The sequence below is a fragment of the Schistocerca cancellata genome, chromosome 2 (assembly GCF_023864275.1).
Source record: "Schistocerca cancellata isolate TAMUIC-IGC-003103 chromosome 2, iqSchCanc2.1, whole genome shotgun sequence".
NCBI lineage: Eukaryota > Metazoa > Arthropoda > Insecta > Orthoptera > Acrididae > Schistocerca > Schistocerca cancellata.
This window is the reverse complement of record NC_064627.1, coordinates 15,879,108-15,905,008: the sequence shown is the minus strand read 5'-3', so window position 1 is coordinate 15,905,008 and position 25,901 is coordinate 15,879,108. Positions and strand designations below refer to the sequence as shown.

Here is a 25,901-nt window from a genome sequence, read left to right as displayed (position 1 = left end):
CATACATGGCTACACTCCATACAAATACTTTCAGAAATGACTTCCTGACACTTAAATCTATACTCGATGTTAACAAATTTCTCTTCTTCAGAAACGCTTTCCTTGCCATTGCCAGTCTACATTTTATATCCTCTCTACTTCGACCACTTCCAATAAATAGCCCTCTGCATCTTCCTGGATACTGAGGGGCCTTCAGTAACACAACCTTCGATTCCATGGTAAGGGCAGCAGAGGTGCATGACCCTGGGGGCCATATGCAGGTGGACCAGGGCCATGCTTAGTGGAAGAAAAGTAGAGGCTACCATGATGAATGAAAAGATGGTAATTAACACCACTTAGGCTGCCCACAAGGAGGAGTTTTGTCCCCTTTATTGTGGAATCTAGTGTTGTAGGCACTATCTATCTTACCCCTAGTGATATATCTACATCTACATCTACATCCATACTCCGCAAGCCACCTGACGGTGCGTGGCGGAGGGTACCTTCAGTACCTCTATCGGTTCTCCCTTCTATTCCAGTCTCGTATTGTTCGTGGAAAGAAGGATTGTCTGTATGCCTCTGTGTGGGCTCTAATCTCTCTGATTTTATCCTCGTGGTCTCTTCGCGAGATATACGTAGGAGGGAGCAATATACTGCTTGACTCTTCGGTGAAGGTATGTTCTCGAAACTTTGACAAAAGCCCGTACCGAGCTACTGAGCGTCTCTCCTGCAGAGTCTTCCACTGGAGTTTATCTATCATCTCCGTAACGCTTTTGCGATTACTAAATGATCCTGTAACGAAGCGCGCTGCTCTCCGTTGGATCTTCTCTATGTCTTGTATCAACCCTATCTGGTACGGATCCCACACTGCTGAGCAGTATTAAAGCAGTGGGCGAACAAGCGTACTGTAACCTACTTCCTTTGTTTTCGGATTGCATTTCCTTAGGATTCTTCCAATGAATCTCAGTCCAATCCTTTGGAATGCTACGCTCTTCTAGAGACCTACGGTACACCGCTGCAAGAATGGGGGCAAGTTCCTTCGCGTACTCTGTGTAAAATTGAACTGAAATCCCATCAGGTCCAGAGGCCTTTCCTCTTTTGAGCGATTTTAATTGTTTCTCTATCCCTCTGTCGTCTATTTCGATATCTGCCATTTTGTCATCTGTGCGACAATCTAGAGAAGGAACTACAGTGCAATCTTCCTCTGTGAAACAACTTTGGAAAAAGACATTTAGTATTTCGGCCTTTAGTCTGTCATCCTCTGTTTCAGTACCATTTTGGTCACAGAGTGTCTGGACATTTTGTTTTGATCCACCTACCGCTTTGACATAAGATCAAAATTTCTTAGGATTTTCTGCCAAGTCAGTACATAGAACTTTACTTTCGAATTCATTGAACGCCTCTCGCATAGCTCTCTTCACACTACATTTCGCTTCACATAATTTTTGTTTGTCTGCAAGGCTTTGGCTATGTTTATGTTTGTTGTGAAGTTCCCTTTGCCTCCGCAGCAGTTTTCTAACTCGGTTGTTGAACCACGGTGGCTCTTTTCCATCTCTTACGATCTTGCTTGGCACATACTCATCTAACGCATATTGTACGATGGTTTTGAACTTTGTCCACTGATCCTCAACACTATCAGTACTTGAGACAAAACTTTTGTGTTGAGCCAACAGGTACTCTGAAATCTGCTTTTTGTCACTTTTTCTAAACAGAAAAATCTTCCTACCATTTTTAATATTCCTATTTACGGCTGAAATCATCGATGCCGTAACCGCTTTATGATCACTGATTCCCTGTTTTGCGTTAACTTTTTCAAATAGTTCCGGTCTGTTTGTCACCAGAAGGTCTAATATGTTATCGCCACGAGTCGGTTCTCTGTTTAACTGCTCAAGGTAGTTTTCAGATAAAGCACTTAAAAAAATTTCACTGGATTTTTTGTCCCTGCCACCTGTTATGAACGTCTGAGTCTCCCAGTCTATATCCGGCAAATTAAAATCTCCACCCAGAACTACAACATGGTGGGGAAATCTACTCGAAATATTTTCCAAATTATCCTTCAGGTGCTCAGCCACAACAGCTGCTGAGCCAGGGGGCCTATAGAGACATCCAATTACCATGTCTGAGCCTGCTTTAACCGCGACCTTCACCCAAATCATTTCACATTTCGGATCTCCGTCAATTTCCTTCGATACTATTGCACTTCTTACCGCTATAAACACGCCTCCCCCTTCACTGTTCAGCCTGTCTCTGCGGTATACATTCCAATCTGAGTTTAGGATTTCGTTACTGTTTACGTCTGGTTTCAGCCAACTTTCTGTCCCTAGTACTATATGGGCGTTGTGATCGTTTATTAATGAGAGTAGTTCTGGGACCTTTCTATAGACGCTCCTGCAGTTTACTATTAGCACATTAATATTGTTATTCCCTGTTGCATTTTGCCTACTCCTATCTTGCCGCGTCCCAGGAGGCGTCTTGTCGGGCCTAGGGAGGGGATTCTCTAACCTAAAAAACCCCCATTTGCACTCCACACGTACTCCGCTACCCTTGTAGCCGCTTCCTGCGTGTAGTGCACACCTGACCTATTCAGGGGGACCCTACATTTCTCCACCCGATAGCGGAGGTCGAGAAATTTGCACCCCAGATCTCCGCAGAATCGTCTGAGCCTCTACATCCTTACATTTGTCCACTAGCCATCCCTGCTTAGCCATTTTGCACTTCCTGTCGATCTCATTTTTGAGACGTTTGTATTCCTTTTTGCCTGCTTCATTTACTGCATTTTTATATTTTCTCCTTTCATCAATTAAATTCAATATTTCTTCTGTTACCCAAGGATTTCTACTAGCCCTCGTCTTTTTACCTACTTGATCCTCTGCTGCCTTCACTACTTCATCCCTCAAAGCTACCCATTCTTCTTCTACTGTATTTCTTTCCCCCATTCCTGTCAATTGTTCCCTTATGCTCTCCCTGAAACTCTGTACAATCTCTGGTTTAGTTAGTTTATCCAGGTCCCATCTCCTTAAGTTCCCACCTTTTTGCAGTTTCTTCAGTTTTAATCTACAGGTCATAACCAATAGATTGTGGTCAGAGTCCACATCTGTCCCTGGAAATGTCTTACAATTTAAAACCTGGTTCCTAAATCCTCTGTCTTACCATTATATAATCTATCTGATACCTTTTAGTGTCTCCAGGGTTCTTCCATGTATACAACCTTCTATCATGATTCTTAAACCAAGTGTTAGCTATGATTAAGTTGTGCTCTGTGCAAAATTCTACCAGACGGCTTCCTCTTTCATTTCTTAGCCCCAATCCATATTCACCTACTACGTTTCCTTCTCTCCCTTTTCCTACACTCGAATTCCAGTCACCAATGACTATTAAATTTTCGTCTCCCTTCACTACCTGAATAATTTCTTTTATTTCATCATACATTTCTTCAATTTCTTCGTCATCTGCAGAGCTAGTTGGCATATAAACTTGTACTACTGTAGTAGGTGTGGGCTTCGTACCTATCTTGGCCACAATAATGTGTTCACTATGCTGTTTGTAGTAGCTTACCCGCATTCCTATTTTCCTATTCATTATTAAACCTACTCCTGCATTACCCCTATTTGATTTTGTATTTATAAATCTTTATTCACCTGACCAAAAGTCTTGTTCCTCCTGCCACCGAACTTCACTAATTCCCACTATATCTAACTTTAACCTATCCATTTCCCTTTTTAAATTTTCTAACCTACCTGCCCGATTAAGGGATCTGACATTCCACGCTCCGATCCGTAGAACGCCAGTCTTCTTTCTCCTGATAACGACATCCTCTTGAGTAGTCCCCACCCGGAGATCCGAATGGGGGACTATTTTACCTCCAGAATATTTTACCCAAGAGGACACCATCATCATTTAATCATACAGTAAAGCTGCATGCCCTGGGGAAAAATTACAGCCGTAGTTTCCCCTTGCTTTCAGCCGTTTGCAGTACCAGCACAGCAAGGCCGTTTTGGTTATTGTTGCAAGGCCAGATCAGTCAATCATCCAGACTGTTGCCCTTGCAACTACTGAAAAGACTGCTGCCCCTCTTCAGGAACCACACGTTTGTCTGGCCTCTCAACAGATACCCCTCCGTTGTGGTTGTACCTACGGTACGGCTATCTGTATCGCTGAGGCACGCAAGCCTCCCCACCAACGGCAAGGGCCACGGTTCATGGGGGGGGGGGGTTCCAAATATAATTCACTCAAAAAGGGTATAAATTTTTTGTGGTAAGCTTAATGTGGCCTAAACACACACAGAACTCATCATGCCCATATCAGTCACAAAAACTGAGATACATGCACATGAAAATACAAAAATTTGAAAAATTACCTGAAAAACATGGATTTTCTAAGTGTGGTAGCACAAAAGGAACACGTGGTATCCAAGCCAAATTTCACACACTGCATAAGTAGACCATAATGATATATATCTCAAAATTTCAGCACGTTATTGCAAGACATTTGTGTACAATGGAAGTTGATATATGTATTTGGTGATGTGGCCATTGTTCCAAAACACAATTTTGTAAAACATATCGTAAACTGTTCTGCCTCTTCTTATCCTCTCCCACAACTGTTTAATCACTAAGCAACAACATATAGACAGATTAACACAACCTATAATTAATGTTTACTGCACCTTAACTGCTAAAAACCAGTCGATTTAGCTTCGAACAGAAGTTCTCCCACACTTTAGCTACTGTACTCTGTACATTGAGTGGCACTTTGTACTGTCTTCCTGACACTGTGGTAGGAACTGGAACTGTCATAAGAATATGTTCAAAAGGACTCCAACACCTGTCTGCCAAACGTGGCCAATGAAATGATCTTTCTGGTCCTGCTGGTGCCATGAAGTTCACAAATACATCACCTTCTGCTTCACAGCACTCTGCAACACATCCTAAGTACCATTTGTCATCATAAACAGCAATAACATAGCAACCTGGTTGTATGTTGCTGCTTTTGCTTCTGAATCCTGAGTCAGACACACTGTGAAGACACATGTTGTGCATGAACCTATAGTTATAACTGGATGGTCTGCTCATCTGCACATTGTCAGAGTCCGCTGGAGAGTCATGATGATGGCTCCTTGTGCCTGCAACAGTTTTAACGTGTTCTAGTCTGCTTTTTAGCAACTCTTTGACTGATTTCACCTCATCTTTTGAAACATAGAATGATTGTACACCAGAGATATTTTTCTGTACCCAGGTAAATAATTGAAGAGGTGTTAGAATGTGACCTTCTGTAGGGTGCTGCAGACTAGCTCGTGATGCCATGCACTTAATGGTAGCACCAATACCATCACATACATTTTTACCATGACTTGTTGCGAAAAAATTCCATTGTGTGTGAATCTGAAAATCATGGTAATGCATGCATAAATCTTTGAGATTTTTACAGTTTTTGTACTGATTAGCTGCCCCATCACTGAAGTATTTCATAAAATGTATGTGAGGCAGCTTGTTTTTCACATATGCCGTGACAGTGCGAACACATATGCCATGACATTGCGAATGTGGGCATGAACTGCAATGGCATCATGAATTAAACAGTCACTAAAAACGCACAGGTTCATGACAGACACATCACTTGATTCACCTCTATAGTAAATCGCAAATGGCTGGAGATTTTGCTTGACTGTTGTCCCAATGATATCCTTGGATGGCATCTTGAACTATAAATGCATAATTTTTAGAAAAGTCTAGTATTACTATAATTGCATTTTGTTTCAAATTATCCTTATAAAACTGGAGATAAGCTGATTGTGCTGTTGCTGTGAAGCTGTGTGTGGTCAATTTGTCCATTTTCTGACAACACATTTCAACAAAATCTTCCACTGTACTTTGCTTTGTTTCAAGACTTGTGCGATCCATGTGTGTCCATTGTTTATAAGAAACAAGTTCATCGTCATCCATAAGGAGTTCACCATACAGTTTGTTATTCATGTGTTCTGCAAGATTTGCCTTACCAGGACACTTTCCACACCTGTGTATCATGCACTGGTAGGAACTGATGTCACACACTAGCAGCTTCATTGCACCTTTGTAAACCAGACCAGAATCCTTTATAGCAGCAAACATCAGCTTAGCATTTTGATGGGTCTCACATACACAAACATTGTGTGTGCCCCTTGCACTTACAGGCACAACCCAATTTGGCCGAAGATTGAAAAAAGATGATAAACCTACTTTGGTATTGGGATACTTTTCCTTGAATTCTACATATAGTTCTGATATGTTTCATAGCAGCAGTCTTTTTTGCATCTGTACACGTACATTTCCCGTTTTCACCATTACATAGTCTTTTTTTCCAGGCATTATTCGGCTATAGTCATTATTTTCATAAAACTCCGTCACTAGCTCCTTTATTTCTGAACTCAATTGCGTACCCTGAGCCTGGAAGCACTCCTTGGGTTGCTTTTATTTTCCTAGCTTGCCTTACCATATATGTAGAAACATTTAATTCCTTTGCAGTGTAGTCAATAGACCAGCTGGAAGGTGCAAGGGTGAGAATAGCTACTTTTTCCTGGCGTGTGGATATGGCACACTTTTCTTTCAAATCATGCACAATTTTGTCCAAATCAGAGCATTTCTGGCATGATTTCCGTTCCTTTGGAGCAGATAGTTCTTCCTCTTCCACCATTGGTGTGTCAGCTATTTTGTGTTTTAATTCCATTTGAGCTTCTTGTAGTTTTCTTCTACCATAGCTAGGCCTGTCTCTTTTCCCAATTTTGTGTGTCTTCATGGGAGACAAACCAAGAGCAGTCACTGAAGTATTTAATTGCTCGTCCGCTGTGGTTGTAGGTGGCTGATACTCTTCATCACTGTCATGTAAATTATCAGAATATTCTTCACTTTTTAACTGTGTAACACACCTGGAACATAACTTTTGTCCTGGTTTCATGTTAAGTCCCATGCACTGATTCACTTTCAATACTGATTTTATATCAATTTTCCTGAGGCTACACTTCACTGTCTTCTTATGAATCCGAAATGGATCAAAACAACTTCTTTGTAGGAAAGAATACTTATCCAGAAACACTTTCATATGATGATAACAAAACACTTAAAGTTTGCTGGAACTGTACTTCTTGTGCCCACAGGGTGTATCCCGGATCTCCATAGCAACAAATCTTGGTCCGATTCATCCAAATCATACAGTACAAAGCGAATGCCACATTTTGTTCCATATGTTGTTTTATGACATTCAGATGCTTGTGCTCTACCAATACTGCAACTTGTTTGAACAAAAGCACCACTAGTACACTGTTCTGCCTCCATACTGACTTTCCACAACAGTACTGACCGGTCTGAACTACAGTCTTAAAGCATGAGTATCCTGTAATTGTTGCTTGTTTCCTTTGTTGTTCCTGCCTAACAGTGACTCATTCTGTCCCTGAGAACTACCATTGTTTAACTTTCTGTTGCCTAATGGTTCCCAACAATTGCTGCAGCTTTATCTGAAACAAGCTGTCTGCATCATCACTATTACTTGCTAAATCGTGTTAAAAGAAATGTAACCAAATGCATCTGTGTCAACTTTTATTGTACACAAATGCCTTGCGATAACATATAAAATTTTGCCACATATTATATTATGATCTACTTATGCAGTGTTTGAAAATTGGCTTGGATATCACTTGTCCCTTTTGTGCTACCACACTTAGAAAACCCAGGTAAATTTCAAGTAATTTTTCAAATTTTTGTATTTTCGTGTGCATGTAACTCTGTTTGTGTGACTGATATGGGGAAGATGAGTTCTGTGTGTGTTTAGGCCACATTAAGCGTACCACAAAAAAATTTATACCCTTTTTGATTGAATTATATTTGGCATAGAGGGCACCTACACCTTTTAATGTGTTACATTTTTTAATCACATTTTGCAACTTTTTATTTTCCCTCAGAAATATGTTGTTGATGTTTTGATTCTTAGAGTGTGTCCTCTAAGCGGATGTTATTGAGTTGTAAAAATTTCGCTGGACTGTGCGGAATAGTTCCAAAGTTATTAAGACCTGAAATAGGGTCTGAAGATAGATTGCCAGATGCTGCCAGATGCGGGTTGTAATTTCTGGGTCACACCACCTTCTTTCACAAGCCATAATTCTGGAACTAATTGGCAGGGGAACTTAAAATTTTGTACATGAGTGTTCCACACTTGGTAGCATTGGTGTGCTAAATTTCAGCCAAATCTGAGACTATCAGCTGGAACATTTTCTCAGATTGGTTGAATTGACATGGAATGACCCAACAGTAAAATGTGATCTTGAAACATAATTCTGAAATTATAGAAATCAACAAGAGTTTTAAAATAATAATAATAATGATGATGAAAATGTACAAAAATCTAAGAGTTATTTAGGAACAGAATAAAATACGAAAAGTATTGAAATATTAATTGTTGAATTACTTTAGGAGTTCCATTGAGCTTCCAAAACATTGGTAGACATTTTTCATCTAGCTGGTAGGCAGAAATAGTCATTCATCAAATATCTGTGGAAATTGTTCCATTATGAGACTGCGCCCGGGTTTGTGTGTGGGGTGGTACATCTCTAGGTGGATGTAGAGACCTTTATGTCTTTCCAACTGGAATTCTAATTAATTAGTCCTGTGGTCACCAAACTTTGTTCCGTGGTCACCAAACTTTGTTCCACACTGAGCCATACAACTGACAAAATGACGAGTGCGGCCCACATCATGATTCTGCACAATCCTTCTAAGCCAGAACTGAAGCTCTTGGTAATATCTCACCATTCCATACATTTTATGAATCAAATGCAAGTACCATTGATGAGCCAGATGAACTGATGTCACGGGCTCTAGTTTAGTGACTCCTGATCTAGTCCATAAAGGTGGTATAAAATATGTCTTTATTTCTGTGTGCCGTGGGAGAAAAATATTTACATTTTTCTAAATGGTAGTGTTGGACCCTGAAGGTCTTGCTTGTTGGATGCTTTGAACCTTTCCATATTTCTGTATCATACTTCACATTCTTAGTGGTAGTACAACTACATGGGACCAATGACCTTTGCAGTCTGGTCCCTTCAACACCCTTCCCCACAACTACATGAATTTCTACTGGTTTAGATGCTTACTCTTCTTTAGTCCCTAGTAACATCTTCCACATTCTTCAGACAAATGCCATATGCTCTGCCTCCTTTGGAGTTTATGTAATGCCTCATTTGTTCATCAACAAACTGTCTATAAAATGTGTATGATCCCAAGAACCCTTGTGATTGCTTTCTGCTTGTTGCCACTGAAAATTCATGATTACCTGTAGCTTTTCTGAGTCACCACTGCTATGTCTATTCTCAAATATGGAAAATATTGACAGTGTGGGTTCCATGCCTTTCCTCAGCAAACACCACACACACACACACACACACACACACACACACACACACACACACTCTGACACAAGAAAGCACGCATTACACACACTTGGCTGCCACCATTGGCAGCTCTGACCAAGATGTGAGAGTCATGTGAATAGCAGTCTGGAGTGGGGTGGTAATGGGGAAAGGATAACAGAGAATAAGTTGGGGGGGAAGAAAAGTGCTGTCTGGTGAGGGGTGCAGGGACTAGAGACTGCCAGGTGCAGCATCAGAAGGTGGGGTGTGTGAGGAGGGGGAAAAGGGGGGGAGACGAAATACAAGATCCGAATAGGAGGAGAGTGGAAAAGGGGAAGAGGGGTAAAGGAGAGGAGCAGAAAAGTAGGGGAGTGGAAAAGAAGGGGAGCAGGGAAAGACAGATAAGAAGGTTGAATACATTGGCAGAGGGCAGCACACAAAGAGGCTGAGAGAATGTGAGAGGCATGGAGATGATAAGATGAGGGGGCAGAAACTGTTGGGTGAAGGGTGTGAGGGCAGAAGGTTTCCATGATAATTTCAGGAGCAGAGAATGTCTTGCAAGGACAAATCCTCTCTGCACAGTTAAGAAAAGTTGGTAGTGGAGGGGGGGATCCAGGTGGCTCAGGTTATGAAGCAGCCATTGAAATAAAGCATATTATGTTCAGCAGCATGTTATGCTACAGGGTAGTCTACTTTGCTTCTGGCCTCAGTTTGGCAGTGGCCGATCATCCTGTTGCACAGCTGGTTGGTAGCCAAATACTGTGCAGTTGTTGCAGCAGAACGAGTAGACAACATGGCTGCTTCGACAGGTGGTCCAGACTTTGGTGGGCAAGATAAGCCAGTGACAGGACTGGAATAGAAAGGGTGGATGGATTAGACAGGTATCGCACCTGGTCCTTCCACAGGAATATAATCCCAGTAGCAAGTGATTGGGATTGGGAACAACATAGGTATGGACTAGGATGTTGTGGGGGTTGAGGATGTTGTGGAGGTTGGGTGGGTGACAGAACACCACTTTAGGAGGGGTAGGAAGGATCTTGGACAAGATGTCCCTCATTTCAGGGCATGATGATAGGTAATCAAAGCCCTGGTGAAGGATGTGATTCAGTTGTTAGTGTCAGGGGTGATATTGGGGGAGAAAGGTTTTTTTTATAGCTGGCTCTAGGGGGTGATGGGAGGATCAGTAGTGTATGTGGAAATGGCATGGGAAATCTGTTTGCAGACTAGGTCTGAGGGGTAGTGCCTGTCTATGAATCCTTTGATGAGACCTTCACATTCTGGGAACGAGAGTTCTCATCACTGCAAATATGCTGTCCCCTCCCCACTGGAGAATGGTATATGTGCAGTGACGAGAGCTCTGTATCTCAGTATGCTAAGGGTTTCACTAAGGTCTTCACAGATGAGCACTAACCCTCAGAACTAGTCCACAAACAGATTTCTCATGCCATTTCTCCATATACCCCCAATCCTCCCATCACCCCAAAGAACCAGTGGCAAAGGATTGCCTCCTTCATCACCCAGTACCATCCCGAACTGGAACAATTGAGCCACATCCTTTGTTAGAGCTTTAATTACTTACCATCATACCCTGAAATGAGAGACAGTCTACTTAAGATTCTTCCTACCCCTCCAATAAGTGGTGTTCCATCACCCACCTAGCCTCCACAACATTCTAGTCCTAACCCCTTCACACAGGGTTCATGTCCCTGTAGAAGACCCAGGTGCAAGACCTGTCCAATCCACCCACCAAGCACTTCCTATTCCAGTCCTATCACAGGCTCATCCTACCCTGTCAAAGGTCGGGCCACCTGTGAAAGCAGCCATGTTGTGTACCATCTCTACTGCAGGCGTTGGACAGCTTTTTGTATTGGCATGACTGCCAATCGGCTGCCCACCTAGATGAATGGCCATTACCAAACAGTGGCCCAAAGCTAAGTAGACCAACCTGTGGCACAATATGCTGCCAAATGCAACATGCTTGATTTGAATGGCTGCTTCACAACCCGGGCTATTTGGATCTTCCCGTCCACCACTAGCTTTTCTGAACTGCACAGATGGGAATTATGCTTACAGTGCCAGGCAAATGTGCTTGAAATACAACTTCAAAAGATGAGAGTTTTGGCTCGTGCATCATCATATTGGGATTCCATTATAAAGGAGGCAGCCGAATTAGAATAAACCACAGTAATTTAATCATAGACCAGAGGTACGCAGTTAGGAGGGCATGGGAACCAGCTTTGGATATCGAGCAGAGGCAAAAACAGGTGCTCGAATGCTTGAAGGGAGGCAGGAGCATCAGTTTCAAACACGGTTCAGGCCTCTCGTTCCACCTGATGTCATTTTTCCTATGGTGGACCAGTTAATTGTAAAGCCTTATTTTAAAAATTTGTATGTCTGTAAATATACTTTCTAGACAAACAGTAACTAAACCGTATTACTCATTTTTATCACTGCTGTCACACAAACTGTTTCCTTGGCCCGGTAAAGATATCAAATAACATTAAGTTTAAAACAACATATTTGTAATTTTTTTATTTTAGGTTCCAACATATTATAGAAGAGTGTGAATCAGATATATTGTCGAATTACAACAGAAGTTTACGTCAAGCCATTATTGAATATATTCTCCATGATCCACAAGAGAAAATTCGTCTCAAAATAGAGACATACCCTCCGCAGTATCCAAGAAAGGTGATACGGTCACCTGTTCCATGGCATACGTCTTGCATTATTGCACGTCAGTTCATGTCCAAAAAACTTTTTGTGGGGCATCCAGTATTTGTTTCCCTGCAGAAATTGTGGAATACGGGGTAAGTGTTTTTAAGACTACTTTGTGGAATTATGTAAAACATTTAAAAAACACATTTCTGTCACATTTTAAATCGTAGAATGCAATTCTGAACATCACTTTTAGACTTTTTATGTTGTGTCCTTGCGTGTTGTTTATTGCTGTCCTAAATGAACTCAAAGCCAAGACCATTATTCGGCTGCATCCTATCAGCGAGTGTAAGATGTTTATTCTTGAAAGTATTGAAGACGTGTTTTAATAGTTTTAATTGTGTCTCTTGCAGATAATGATGTAATTAGTGTAGTAGTTTAAACAGAGTAATGGACTTTCCAGTTCCTAAATAAATTATTGTCTCAGAAGTTCATAATAGATGTACTTATCATGATGACTCATTCACGTTCAACTTTTATGCATCAGCATATTTTAATATCTTATTAGTCTTGTCAGATTTCAGTCCCAGGTCAGAACTACTCAGGAGTACTGCATCAAAGATGGCAGTGGACGATAACAACATTTGGGGGGGGGATGACGACGGCAGAAAAACAGCCTCCATTATCTTCCAAATAATGCATTCAAACAATAAAATTTGTATATATGCCATCATATTTCATTAAGAATTGTGGTGCTAAAATTGGATATCCATAATAATCTGGATAATAATTTATAACTTTTTCAGTAGTTTCTGTCTGGATTTCTAAGCAGTTGCAGAATATGGAATAGCATTGTTCGGTTTACACTTATTCTGTCACTTTTCACTGTCTCTTCTCTATTTCAGCATTGTTTAAAAGGTATACAATTGGATGTGTGAGGAACCTCACACTGTATCACTTCTCGTATTGCGAGTCATATGCTGACGATGAAAATCAAACTGACTACCACTACCATCAGTTCCACTGTATACAATAATGGGTTAGTGACCTCTATAATGAGACACCTTGTTTGATAAACAATTTACTGATAGATTCCACTACTGCTGTGTTAACAATATTATGAGAAGGAAAGTTGTTACTCACCATATAGTGGAGATGCTGAGTCACAGATAGGCACATCAAGAAGATCGTCACAATTAAAGCTTTTGGCCATTAAGGCCTTTGTCAACAATAGACACACATATGCACACACACCACACCCGACTGCAGACTCAGGCAATTGAAACCAGTTTCAGTTGCCTGAGACTGCATTCAGGTGTGGTTGTGTTCGCGCGCGCGCGTGTGTGTGTGTGTGTGTGTGTGTGTGTGTGCGTGTGCGCGCGCGTGCTTGTGTGTGTATGTGTGTGTGTGTGTGTGTGTGTGTGTGTGTGTGTGTGTGTGCGTGCACGTGCACTAATGTGTGTCTACTGTTGACAAAGGCCCTAATGGCCAGAAGCATTAATTGTGAGAGTCTTTTTGTTGTGCCTATCTGCGACTCAGCATCTGTGCTATATGGTGAATAACAACTTTCCTTCTAATAATATTGCTACATTCCATCCTGGATTTTCCATCGAAATTTGATGTAAAACCAGATAAACTGCATCTCCATGTGACCAGGAAAATGTGCAAATAATTGGTCTGCCTGGCATATAAGAATTCCCTCTCGGGCTTTGCAGCCACATTATTTGCCAACTCTACATTTACATTGATACTATGCAAGCAGTGTGACAGAAAGTACTCCAGACAACCATACCATTTTCTCTCTCTCTCCAGTTGCATGTATGGATAGTCTGTGGGAAGAATTAATTGTATTTAATCTATAAGTACACAAATTTTTCTGATTTTGGTATTTCTCAGAATGTAAGCATTCAGAATTTTATTGGTTAACCTGTAGATGATCCACTGTGCTTCTCTTGATAAGTGTGCCAGTGATGAGCATTTGTCACACTGTTATGTCCAAGAAATAAATCTATGATAAAATGCACTGTTTTTCAATGGATTTCATCTGTCTCCTCTATTAAACTTCCTTTACAGGCTTCCAGACTGATAAGCAATCTCGAGATTCAGCCAGATGAGGATTCTGTGGATGAATTTCATTCCCTTAGGATTCCTCCATTGAATTTGTCTGGAATCTGGCTCTCCCACTATAATTTTTTTTTCAATTGTCCCATTTCAGATCACACCTAGTTTGACTGCCAGTGTGTAATCATTGTCTTTACACCTGTTGATGTGCAGTATGTTACATTTATGTACAACGTATTTGTGGTAATGTCAGGTGCATTTCACAAACTTTTTCTGACGTTGTTTGTTCTCCTGTGTTTGACAGCATCATCTGAAAATCACAACTTCAGACACTATTCACGAGATCATTTACAAGTAATCCTCTGTGAAGTTGCCTAGTTTAGAGATGTTCCCCACATGACCATCTCAGATACTGTTCTTGTTTTGTATGCAGATTTCCTGAAATTTGTATCTCACAAATTTTAATAATTTATGGGGTATGAGCTTCTTAAGTGAAGAACTGCAGAATATGATGACATTTTACATATTTTGGCTAAATCTGAAATGCTGTGCTGCACTGAACAGTCATTGTAAAGTTGTTAAACTTGACATAATGTTTTAGCAGCTTTCAAAATGGGCATTCTGCAAGTTTTATTATTTAATATTTTTGCTAAGCCTTTCCTGTTTCCAGTCACGACAATAAAGTCTATGGTTTCTCAGTCCTTTCGTCTACTCGGAAGTAGTAAAAAAGTATCAAAACCAGTGATACCATCTGATTAAAAAAATGATCGACACAGCTCCAGCACTACTTTCACACACGTCTGACAATTTTTTAATTCTTCTGTTGGGGTGCTGGATTTAATGGGGTGCACTTCAAGATATCCGATTTTGTAGCCTCTTTTTGTGAGCTTCATACTGTTTGAGAGATGTGCATCCCTTGAATGCCACCATTGATTCAGCAGCTACAATTGTAGAAGTTGTCTCATTTTCTGACACTTTCTTGAACGACAAGAGACAGTGCAGTGTTGGGTTGCATGACTCACACATCTCTTCCAGTTGACTTACACATTGTGCGTGCAGCCGATCCTGTTCTTTGGGTCATCAGCTATGTTGCTCTCACCGTTGAATTCTTCTCTGAAGACAGTATCAGGTTAAAGGGAATAATATTAATAAGACAGAACCTTGAGGCACTCCATGAAACTGTATTGGTCCACTTGTATTACAAATTGTTTACGAGAGAGGACCCAAAAGTAACCGGAATCGTAATGCTGCACATTGTGTACTTATAGTAGCAGGTTAAGCCGCCAGAGTGTTGTAGTAGGAGCTCTGCTGATTCATTCTGCCATGTGGCATCACCCAACAGTGAGAAGTGTGGTTTCTTTGGCAGTTCTTTGAGTGTGCATACAATGCAGACGTGACACGAGGAAATGGCTAGTTCTTACGAACAATGTGCGACAGTGAAGTTTTGTTTCTTGCTCAGCTAGACTGCAGCAGAAACTGTTGTGATGATTGAGACAGCCTACAAAGACCATGCTCTTAGTAAAACACAAGTGTACGAATGGTTTTCTCAGTTTAAAAAGGGAGAAATGGTGGTTGAAGATCAGCCCCGTTCCGGTTGACCTACAACTGCTCGAAGCGAAGACATCATCGACAAAATCCATGATCTCATCAGTGAAGAACGACGCAGGACAGTCGACCAACTCGAGAACTTGTCCGGGTTGTCCTGGAGCTCAATTCAGCGCATCTGGACCATGATTTGGGGATGCAAAGAGTGGCAGCAAAATTCGGGCCGAAGCTTCTTACTGGAGATCAAAGGGATCGTCGCGTTCAAGCCTGCCTTGAAATGAATGACGTGTTCAAAGATGATCCACATTTTTTCAACAAAATTATTACAGGAGATGAGTCATGGTGCTATGGGTACAATCCAGAAAGTAAACAACAGTCATCACAATGGAAGTCACCTGGCTCACCTCGACCAAAAAGAGCTTGACAAGTGAAATCGAATGTGAAAACGATGTTGATCTTTCTTTCTTTCTTTCTTTCTTTCTTTCTATCTTTCTATCCCCCCCCCCCCCCCCCCCCCCCCCCCGAAACGACTTCACAGAAGTTTGTCGCAAAAACATCTGGCTTCGTGGGATTCTGGCATGTGGTTCCTGCATCACGACAATGCTCCCGCTCACACGGCTCTCAGCATTTTATTGAAAACAATAAAGTATATGCTTTCTAGAAACAAATGCCGGTTATTTTTGGGTCCCCCCTCATATACTGAAGAGCTGGTTTATGTTTGTCTGTTACTCCTTGCTTGCGACATGTCTATATCTCACAAAGTTAAGTATCGTAATCATTTCCTTTCATAATAAACTCCATTAATATGATTTGCTTGAATTTTTGTCTAGGTGTCTGAGAAAGCACATCTCCAAGGCACCCTATATTAGATTAGTGGGCAGAACACAACAATATAGAGAAAGTTCAAAGGAGGGCAGCACATTTTCTATTATTGAGTATTATTGAGAAATAGGGAAAAGTGTGTGATGAACATGGTACAGGGTTTTGGGAGGAAATCGTTAAAAGAAAGGTGTTTTTCGCTGCGGCAGGATCTTCTCAAAAAATTTCAATCGTCAACGTTCTCCTTCGCGTGCGAAAATATTTTTGACATTCATAGGGGGCACAATCATCATAATTAAATAATGGAAATCAGAGCTCGCACGAAAAGATACAGATGTTCTTATCTTACGTGTGCTGTTCTAGAATGAAATGTTAGAGAATTAGTTTGAAGGTAGTTCAATAAACCCTCTGCCAGGCAGTTAGGTGTGATTTGCAGAGTAGCCATGTAGATGTAGATGTAGATGTCTGACTAGAATGTGTATATGGGTGTGAATGTCTAACAGTGAACTATAAGCTGAACAGAATAGAGGTGTTTGAAAGATGGATTGTTAGAAAAATAATGTGTGCAGTAAAACTACAGTTGGCTGGAAAATGAGAGGCAGTGAGGAGATCTACAAAAAGAGAGAGATAATATCAGAAGGAATGGCTAAAAGAATATTAATCTTTTTTGGACACCACTACCAAATCTCATGCAAATCACTGTTGCAGAGCATCATTTTCTAACATCTAACATCTTAGAAGTAGTAAATGCATGCACAATATCAGTATTCGTTGAATGAAAAATGGAACAGAAATACTGTTCTCCAGTTATTTGACTTTTTTGAACTGTTTTCCACAATAAAGAAGTCATTGGCAATAAAAAAATTTAATCAAATTCTGTTGTTGCAGGTGAATTTTCATGTTGCTGCTTTGTAAATATTATTAATTCAGCAAGTGAAGACCTGCCAATATTTTCTCAGCTGCAGGAACACTTTGTGCTTCACTTTGCTACTAGACTAAATATTTTTGTGTAATGACCACCATGATATTGATTAAATATTTGAACCCTTTAAGTAACAATGGTAAATATACAGTGTGACTCAACATGAAAGAACAGCTTTCAATTGTCTATTATAGTTAAACTATTATGCATGTTACAGGATAGACGGAGATTTAGAGTTTTATGTTTGTGCAGACACTATGCAGTACACTCAACATGAGCACCATGTGTTGCTTGAGAAGCATCAGAATGGTAGTCCATTTTGTTCCACACCCAAATCGATATAGCCCTGTTTATTGAATCAACAGCTTCAACAATTAGATTCCTAAACTCTTGAAGAGATGCTGCCAGAGGTAGGACAAAGATTGTGTCTCTTATGTACGCACATAGACAAAAAATCACAGAATTTGATGTCTGGTAACTTGGGAGGCCAAACGCAGTGAACATCATCTTGTGGTCCACCTCTTCCAATTCATTGTTGTGGGTGATGCTGTTAAGACAATGCCGCAACTCAAGGTGAAAGCGAGGCAGGGCACTATCATGCATGGAATCTTCGTGAAACTGAAGAAACAACCATTTTTGCAGTGTCTCCAGGTATGTCATTCTGTCACAGTTTCCTCCGCAAGAAAGAAAGATCCATAAACTTTGCAAACAGAATCGGTCCAAAACACATTCAGTTTTGGTGCCTGTTTGATGTTTGATGATGATGGCAGGATTTTGACGCTCAGTTCTTACATTACAATGATTTACTTTACCCTATAGCTGAAATGTCGATTTGTCTGAAAAGATGAGTCATTCGGAAAAAGTGTCCTCTCCCATATTCTGGAGAATTGAAACACAAAATTTGTACCTTCTGTTATGGCTGCCGGGACACAATTCCTGCTGTAACTGCAACTTGTAAGGCTTCATATGCAGGCGTAATTCCAGAATATGCCATACCATTCTATGAGAAAGTTGAAGTTCCTGGTCTGCCCATCTTGTGGACTTCCGATGGTTCATAATGAATGCATCTCGGATATGCTCAACTTTTTCATCAGAGATGCATGGCCAACCAGTGTTCTACCATTTGCATATGTAACTAACTTTTTCAACATCTACATCTACTTCCATGAATTTTGTATGCCAGTCATCAATCATCTTGCTGAATCAATGGCAGAATGCACGTTGCACTTGAGCAGTGGATTTACTTCATGCATATTCCAACACACTAAATGGTTTGTCTTATTGTGTTGTTGACATGTTGCTACAAGCAAAGAACATGGCAGCTGTGTCAAAACTTTGAACATTCCTCTATCCAGTTTGTCTGTAATAAACAATTGAGATCTGTTCTTTCTTTTTGAATCACCTGCTATGTACTTTTGGAACTACCACATGTTAATTTTTATCTCCTGATTCAATGGTGTAACAAATGGTGGACTTAGAGATACATAAGGAATTGATTAATTTTTATTCTTTCCTGTACTTAAAGAATACATACTGACGTATTTCATTTTTAGGCTAAAAAATACTTTTTGACACTTAAAAGTTTAAGAACAAGTCGTGCCTTGTACGTTTTGATATTATTATTAAGTCTGAATATTACACAAAATTTACAAGGTAGAGATTTTGCTCCTTTTGGTAAATCAATCTACTTTAGAACTGGAGGGCAGCGTGGAGGGTAAAAATCGTAGAGGGAGACCAAGAGATGAATACATTAAGCAGATTCAGAAGGATGTAGGCTGCAGTAGGTACTCGGAGATGAAGAAGCTTGCAGAGGATAGAGTAGCATGGAGAGCTGCATCAGACCAATCTTAGGACTGAAGACCATAACAACAACAATCTACTTCCAGATCTGACACTTCATTTCACTGTCTGCAGCAGATTTGTAGCTAATAATTTGCTTTCTGTTAATTGCATCTTTATAGCAATTGAAACTCACAGTGACCAGTCTCTATTACTTATCTTCCCACTATGTTTTTTGGAGACTTATTCTTCCTTCATGAGGTGGATTTATTTAAATTAGTAAGGCTTAGACAGTTAGTATATGTAGGATATGTACTGCCGTAGCATTAAGATCTTATTTGACTAGTGCAGAGATCCAGTTGGACAATGGGTAGCTTGTGTCCAACAAAGTAATTTGTGGCACATTAGAGGCCATTTTAACTGGAGGTGTAGATACTGTACTGAACCATTTGCTGCTGAGTTATAAGCTTCAGTCTGCATGTGCTTTGTGTCTGTCAGAACAGCAAGGGATATGAATACACATGACTTGTTGGTATTGGAGAAAACAAGATATTTATTCCCAAAGCTTGTGGTTATACAAACATCAATGTATGCACAATATAAAGCATGGAATAACAAACAAAAAGTAAACCAAGGAACAGCTACACAGATTCAGGTTGACACTGCCACCATGTGTAACATTTATGTGCGACTGTACATTTGCTGGGACAGAGCATCACAATAGGTCACTACATGACTCTCCCCTTAGTGTTAATGATAGTGCAGATGGAATTTCATTTGCCATCCGACCCTCTTAACCACTTCTTTCTCGAAACCAGACAGTGTGCTACATGTGTCAGTGGTTCTAACAGGGAGCGGGGTAGTAATCCTCGATATCAGTCTTGGAGTCGCAGTGCCTGATGTTCTGTGGTGCTTGTGGGGTACAGGAACACCTCTTATTGCAGATTTTTCTGTCTTCTTTGGTTTGTGCTCTGTGTTTGTTGTAACGTCTGTTGCATCCAGAAATGCTGGATTGATCCAATCCAATGCCACTATGGCGTGTGTATCATTGATTATCATGTAGAAAGGACTACTGTCCATACTGACTACTGGATGCGGTTGACCGTACGGTGACTGCAGTGGGGTACACGCTGTATCATTGCATAAGAACGTGTGCTGCAAAAGTGAACGAGTGTCTTTCCAACTGGTTTCTAGGCATTGTCGATGTCAACTGGCGCATGTGTTCTCCTAAGTGGGTGGCGAAGTCTGACGCAGTGACTGTGTCATCTGCCATGCTGTGCAAAAACTCCCCAGGTGGGTGTAATGGTGTGACAGTTGTCCCTGCTGCTGCTGTGTGCTTCAGATCGCTCTTAAATTTAACATTAGTTGAAGAACTAAAAGCATGACAGGCCATGTCTCTGTCCATTTTGGTGTTGTGTGACATCTCAGTGGTGCTTTTAATTGCTGATGAAGATGTAAGGCTGTTTGATGTGGGGTTGTGTGCTGTGGCACATATGCGCTTCATATGTAATAATGTGGCCAATGCTCTGAAGATATAGGTTTCATATTGCCATCCCTAATCAGTGGGCAATCCAGCCATGAAAAAACGTTTGTACTACAGTTTCTGCTATGATGTTCTTCATTTGAAATGCCTCAGGCCACCTGGTGAACCTGTCAGCCATCAGCCACTGTGAGGCAATAACTGTAGCCTTCCGATGATGTGACCTGGCATATGATGTCAGCAAGCACAAGTTCAAAATACTGAACTTGGGGGGTAGGGGGGGGGTGTTTCAGAAGGGTCAATGCACAGATCAGGAAGGGGCAGGGCGTAAGGGTTTAACACTGGTGGAGCACTTCATATGCATATTTTGTTGCTTACATCTAAAGGAGGGCCATGTGTTTTCTTTTGGGTAGATTTTACGTATTTACTATTCCTTTCTACTCACTACTGTCTTTTACTGACTACTACAGTATGGGGGCAGCAAGGGAAAGTCTTGCTCCCATTTCACAACTTAACATGGTATTCCCCAGGAGACTGCTGTTCGGGGACAGCAGAAGGGGGCAACCGAAGTCGCACAAAAAGTCCTTTTCTAAACACCACTCATAGTGATAAACCAATAAAGATAATTTCTATATAGTATATACAGAACTAGGACAAGCGTACAAACACCTCCTCAGAGAGGGGGGGGGGGGGGGGTAGTGATATTACAGGGATAGCTATTAAATAGTAAACCATCCCCAGGGGGTCCACAATTCTTTTGTGCATACGTGCGTAGCGAACACAGGACCCCGAGCTAGTGTGGCCCTCCTTCCTTTCCGGGCTGCATGCCTTCCTTTTCCACATCCTTCCCCACACCCCATCTTCCCTCCCCCCCACCCTCACCACCACCTTTTCCCTTCCCTTTCTCCCCCTCTGGGAGTACGTTTAGTGCCTACGTCTGGAGATGGAAACTGTAAAACAGTCTCTCTTCTTCGCTTCTCTGCTGACAAGTCTTTGTCCTTCCTTTGTCCTCTTTTCCTTACCTCTTCTCTTTACCATTTTCTCCGCTGCGGCGTTTGAGACCTCTCTTCTTTCCTTTCCTTTCCTTTTCTTTGTTCTTCCCTTTTTCTTTTTTCCTCCCTGTGCATGTCTGAAGGCCGACCCACGCATTCCCATGCTTAGGCACTGATGGGTAACGCGTAATTCCCCACCCTGGGTAGACAGGTAGGACACGTACGTACACCCTGGTAATGGCCAGGCCCAGGGAGGGGTGATTACCCGAGCTGATACCTTCCGAAAGTGCCGATTGGTCCCTCCGTCCATTTCTCGGGAGGTGTGACCTGAGGTGTGAACCATCACCTAAGGCAGGAGTGCCCTCAGAGAGGGCCCCTACAAGGAAGGAGCGCGCCATTGGAGATGCCGGTAATCATGGGGGATACGTCCGCAATGGTTTCCTCATCATCTACTATGTCTGCTCACAAGTGAAAGTTTAATGAGTCTCAGCCACGGACAATTCTTCCATCGTAGCCACAGTTCCTTGTTGTTTCTCAGTCGGACAAAGGTCAAGACTCCTCCACAGCCAACCCTTTCATTATGCAGAAAGGTGTCGATGCAATTGCAGGTCCTGTAAAGTCTTGTTCCCGATTACGAAATGGCACCTTGTTGTTAGAAACAGTCAGTGCCCTCCAGTCACAAAAATTGCTGCGTACTTCACTGCTCCACGCCTTCCCTGTCCGGGTGGAAGCACACCGCACTTTAAATTCATCACATGGGGTCGTTTATACATGCTCCCTCGATGGATTGTCCGACAAGGAAATTCAAAACTACCTGTCTGACCAGAGCGTAATGGCTGTTCATCGAGTCATGAAAAGGGTTGACAAGAACATCGTTCCAACCCATACTGTCTTCTTGACATTTGACAGAGTTCAACTTCCGTTGACCATAAAAGCGGGCAATGAGATAATTTCTGTTCGCCCTTACATCCCAAACCGTACACATTGCTATCGGTGTCAGCGGTTCAATCATACCAGCCAGTCATGTTCCAATCCGGCCAAATGCGTTACGTGTGGCAAGGATGCCCATGAGGGTGCTTAACCATCTCCATCCCCTCATTGCATCAACTGTATGGGTGACCACGCTGCTTCCTCTAGAGATTGCCCCATTTTTAAAGACGAACGGCTCATTCAGGAAATCAGAGTGAAGGAAAAGGTGTCGACCTCTGCTGCTCGAAAGTTATTCGCCAGTTGAAAGCCCACTGTGCCTCACGCAGGTAAATACAGCACTATCCTTGCCTCTCCTCGGCCAATAAAGGAGGCAGCCACGCAGACTTGTGATCTCACCTTTAGTGCCACGGTCATCAGATCGGCTAGCACAAAGATCGCCTGTTCAACCTCCCCACTCTCACCTGTTCACTCTATGGCTCACCCTTCATCGGGTTCTGCTAAATCCTGAGCCCCAAAATCAGACACTCGGTCTTCCAAAAAAGAGCCTACTCGTGAAGATTTTTTTATGTACCCTGACTTACAACCATAGATTCCTCCCTCATCTCAACGTCCTGTTTCCAAGAAGGCTAATAAGAAACCCAGTTCCTCTCCTTCTCCGCCATGGCATGTTTCATCTACAGCACCGCCCTCAGCTGTCTTCTGTGTTGCCGAGGCGCACTGCTGGCGGCCAATCAACCAGCTGATTGGTGGTGGCAGGAGCTGCTCCCGAACAACCTATGGATCAGGATCTTGTGCCTTTGGCTGAATGCCGTTCCACACTGTCGGTCGCCAGCTCTGAGCAGTCGTTGAGTTGAGGGCAACCTTGGTCACATTCTTCCCTTTTCTGTCCATCCTATGTCCATTATCCAATGGAATATCCGTGGCATTCGAGCCAATCGGGATGAATTGTCAATCCTCTTATGATCCTACTCGCCGGTCATCTTCTGTCTTCAGGAAACAAAGCTGTGTCCCCACGGTTGCTTTGTTTTCCCCCATTTTCAGTCAGTCCGATGTGATCTCCCCTCTGTTGAAGGCACTCCAGCACATGGAAGACTCATGATTCTTCTCCATGATACTCCCCATTATCACCTAGTCCCCTTAAACAGTTCCTTCAAGCTGTCGCTGTCCGTCTTTCCCTTTCTGGATACTGTATACATTCCATCGTCCGCACCAATGACAAAAGCTGATCTCCTTCATCTACTTGGTCACCTTCCGCCCCCCTATTTGCTGGTTGGGCACTTCAGTGTCTACCACCCGCTTTGGGGATCTCCATGTCCTTGTCCACACGGCTCACTATTGATAGACGTCTTCCACCAAGCGGATCTTGTTTGCCTCAACACTGGGGACCCTACACTTCTGTCTGCCTCTACGACAAATTTCTCTCATTTGGACCTTTCGGTCGGAACTGTTCCGCTAGCTCGGCGCTTCGAATGGTTCGCTCTTGCTGATACACACTCGGGTGGTCACTTTCCATGTGTCCTTAGATTGCAGCCACAAGTGCCGTATATGCGCCCGAGATGCTGGAAGTTTCCCCAAGCCGATTGGACCTTTTTTTCATCTCTAACGACATTCGATGACCGTCACTTTCCTAGCGTCGACGGTGAGGTCACTTACATTACAGAAGTTATTCTTATGGCTGCAGAACGTTCAATACCTCTGTTTTGCCCCGGCGCCCCCAAGTTCCTTGGTGGAATGAGGCATGCCGTGACGCAGTACGTGAGCAGCTACGTGCTCTTCACGTTTTCCAGCACTATCCTACTTCGGCCAACTGTATCCGCTATAAGCAGTTCCGTGCATGATGCCGTTGCGTCATCCGCGATAGCAAGAAGGCAAGCTGGGACTTCTTTACTAGCTCATTTAACACCTTCACTCCCTCCTCGGAAGTTTGGAGCCGGATTCGACGGTTATCTGGCGCGCCTAGTTTCTCCCCGGTCTCTGGGCTCACTGTCACGCATGATACATTAGTGAACCCCGTCGCAATTTTTAACTCATTGGGTCAACACTTTGCTAAGATTTCGAGCTCTTCAAATTATCTGCCAGCTTTTCTCCTGAAGAAACGTGCAGCAGAAGTGCGACCTCTTGCTTTCTCCTCTCAAAATCGCGAAAGCTATAATACTGTTTTCTCCATGCAGGCACTCCAACACGCACTCTCTTCTTCTCGCTCTTCTGCCCCAAGACTGGATGGTATCCACATCGAAATGTTGCTGCATTTATGATATAGTCTGCCTTACCTCCTTCGCCTTTATAATCGAATTTGGACTGACAGTACTTTTCCCAGTTTATGGTGGGAAGCTATTGTTGTTCCTGTTCCGAAACCTGGAAAGGACAAACATCTCCTCTCTAGCTATGGCCCCATTTCTCTCACGAGTAGTGTATGTAAGGTTTTGGAGTGTATGGTGAATTGCCATTTAGCCTGATGGCTGGAGTCCCGAAGCCTTTTTAACACCTGCCCAATACAGTTTCCGGAAGCATCATTCTGCCGTTGAACATCTTGTTGCTCTCTCCACTTATATTTTGAACAATTTTCTCAGGAAACGCCAAACAGTAGCAATATTTTTTGATCTGGAGAGAGCATACGATACCTGTTGGAGGACAGGCATCCTCTGCACACTGTTCTCTTGGGGCTTTCGAGGTCGGCTGCTCCTTTTTCTTTGTGAATTTATGGCAGAGCGCACATTTAAAGTGTGGGTGAACACTATTTTCTCCCGTACTTTCTCCCAAGAAAACGGGGTACCCCAGGGCTCCGTGCTAAGTGTTGTACTGTTTGCCATTGCCATAAATCCAATTATGGATTGTCTCCTTCCTGATGTCTCAGGGTCCCTCTTTGTGGACGATTTTGCAATCTACTACAGCTTCTTGAACGCCGTCTTCAAGGATGTGTCGATCGCCCCCACTCTTGGAGCATCGAAACCGGCTTCCGCTTTTCTCCCAGTAAGACTGTTTGTGTCAATTTTTTGCATCGTACTGAGTTTCTTCTGCCTTCCTTACATCTAGGCCCTGTCAACCTTCCATTCGTGGACGTCGCTAAATTCTTGGATCTTATGTTTGACAGAAAACTGTGCCCACGTTTCCTATTTTTCAGCTCGGTGTCTGCAATCGCTCAAACCCTCTGTGTCCTGAATGGTACCTTCTGGGGAGCGGACCGAGTGGGCCTTCTCCGCCTCTATCACGCCTTAGTGCGCTCGAAATTTGACTGTGGAAGCATAGTTTACTCTTCTGCTCGGCTGTCTATTCTTCAGCATCTTGACTCTGTCTACCACCATGGATTATGTTTAGTGTCTGGAGCTTCTTACACCAGCCCTGATGAAAGCCTTTATGCTGAGA

At 42.4% G+C, this 25,901-nt stretch overlaps 1 protein-coding gene across 1 annotated transcript in view; it reads left to right on the top strand.

The window, feature by feature from the left end:
- Nucleotides 1-25,901, top strand: part of LOC126163202 (dynein axonemal heavy chain 3) — a 1,221,238-nt gene that overhangs the window by 5,281 nt on the left and 1,190,056 nt on the right. The window contains exon 4 of the mRNA XM_049920156.1: nt 11,893-12,162. Within this exon, the coding sequence (XP_049776113.1) occupies nt 11,893-12,162 (270 nt within the window). The remainder of the gene's footprint in view (nt 1-11,892; nt 12,163-25,901) is intronic.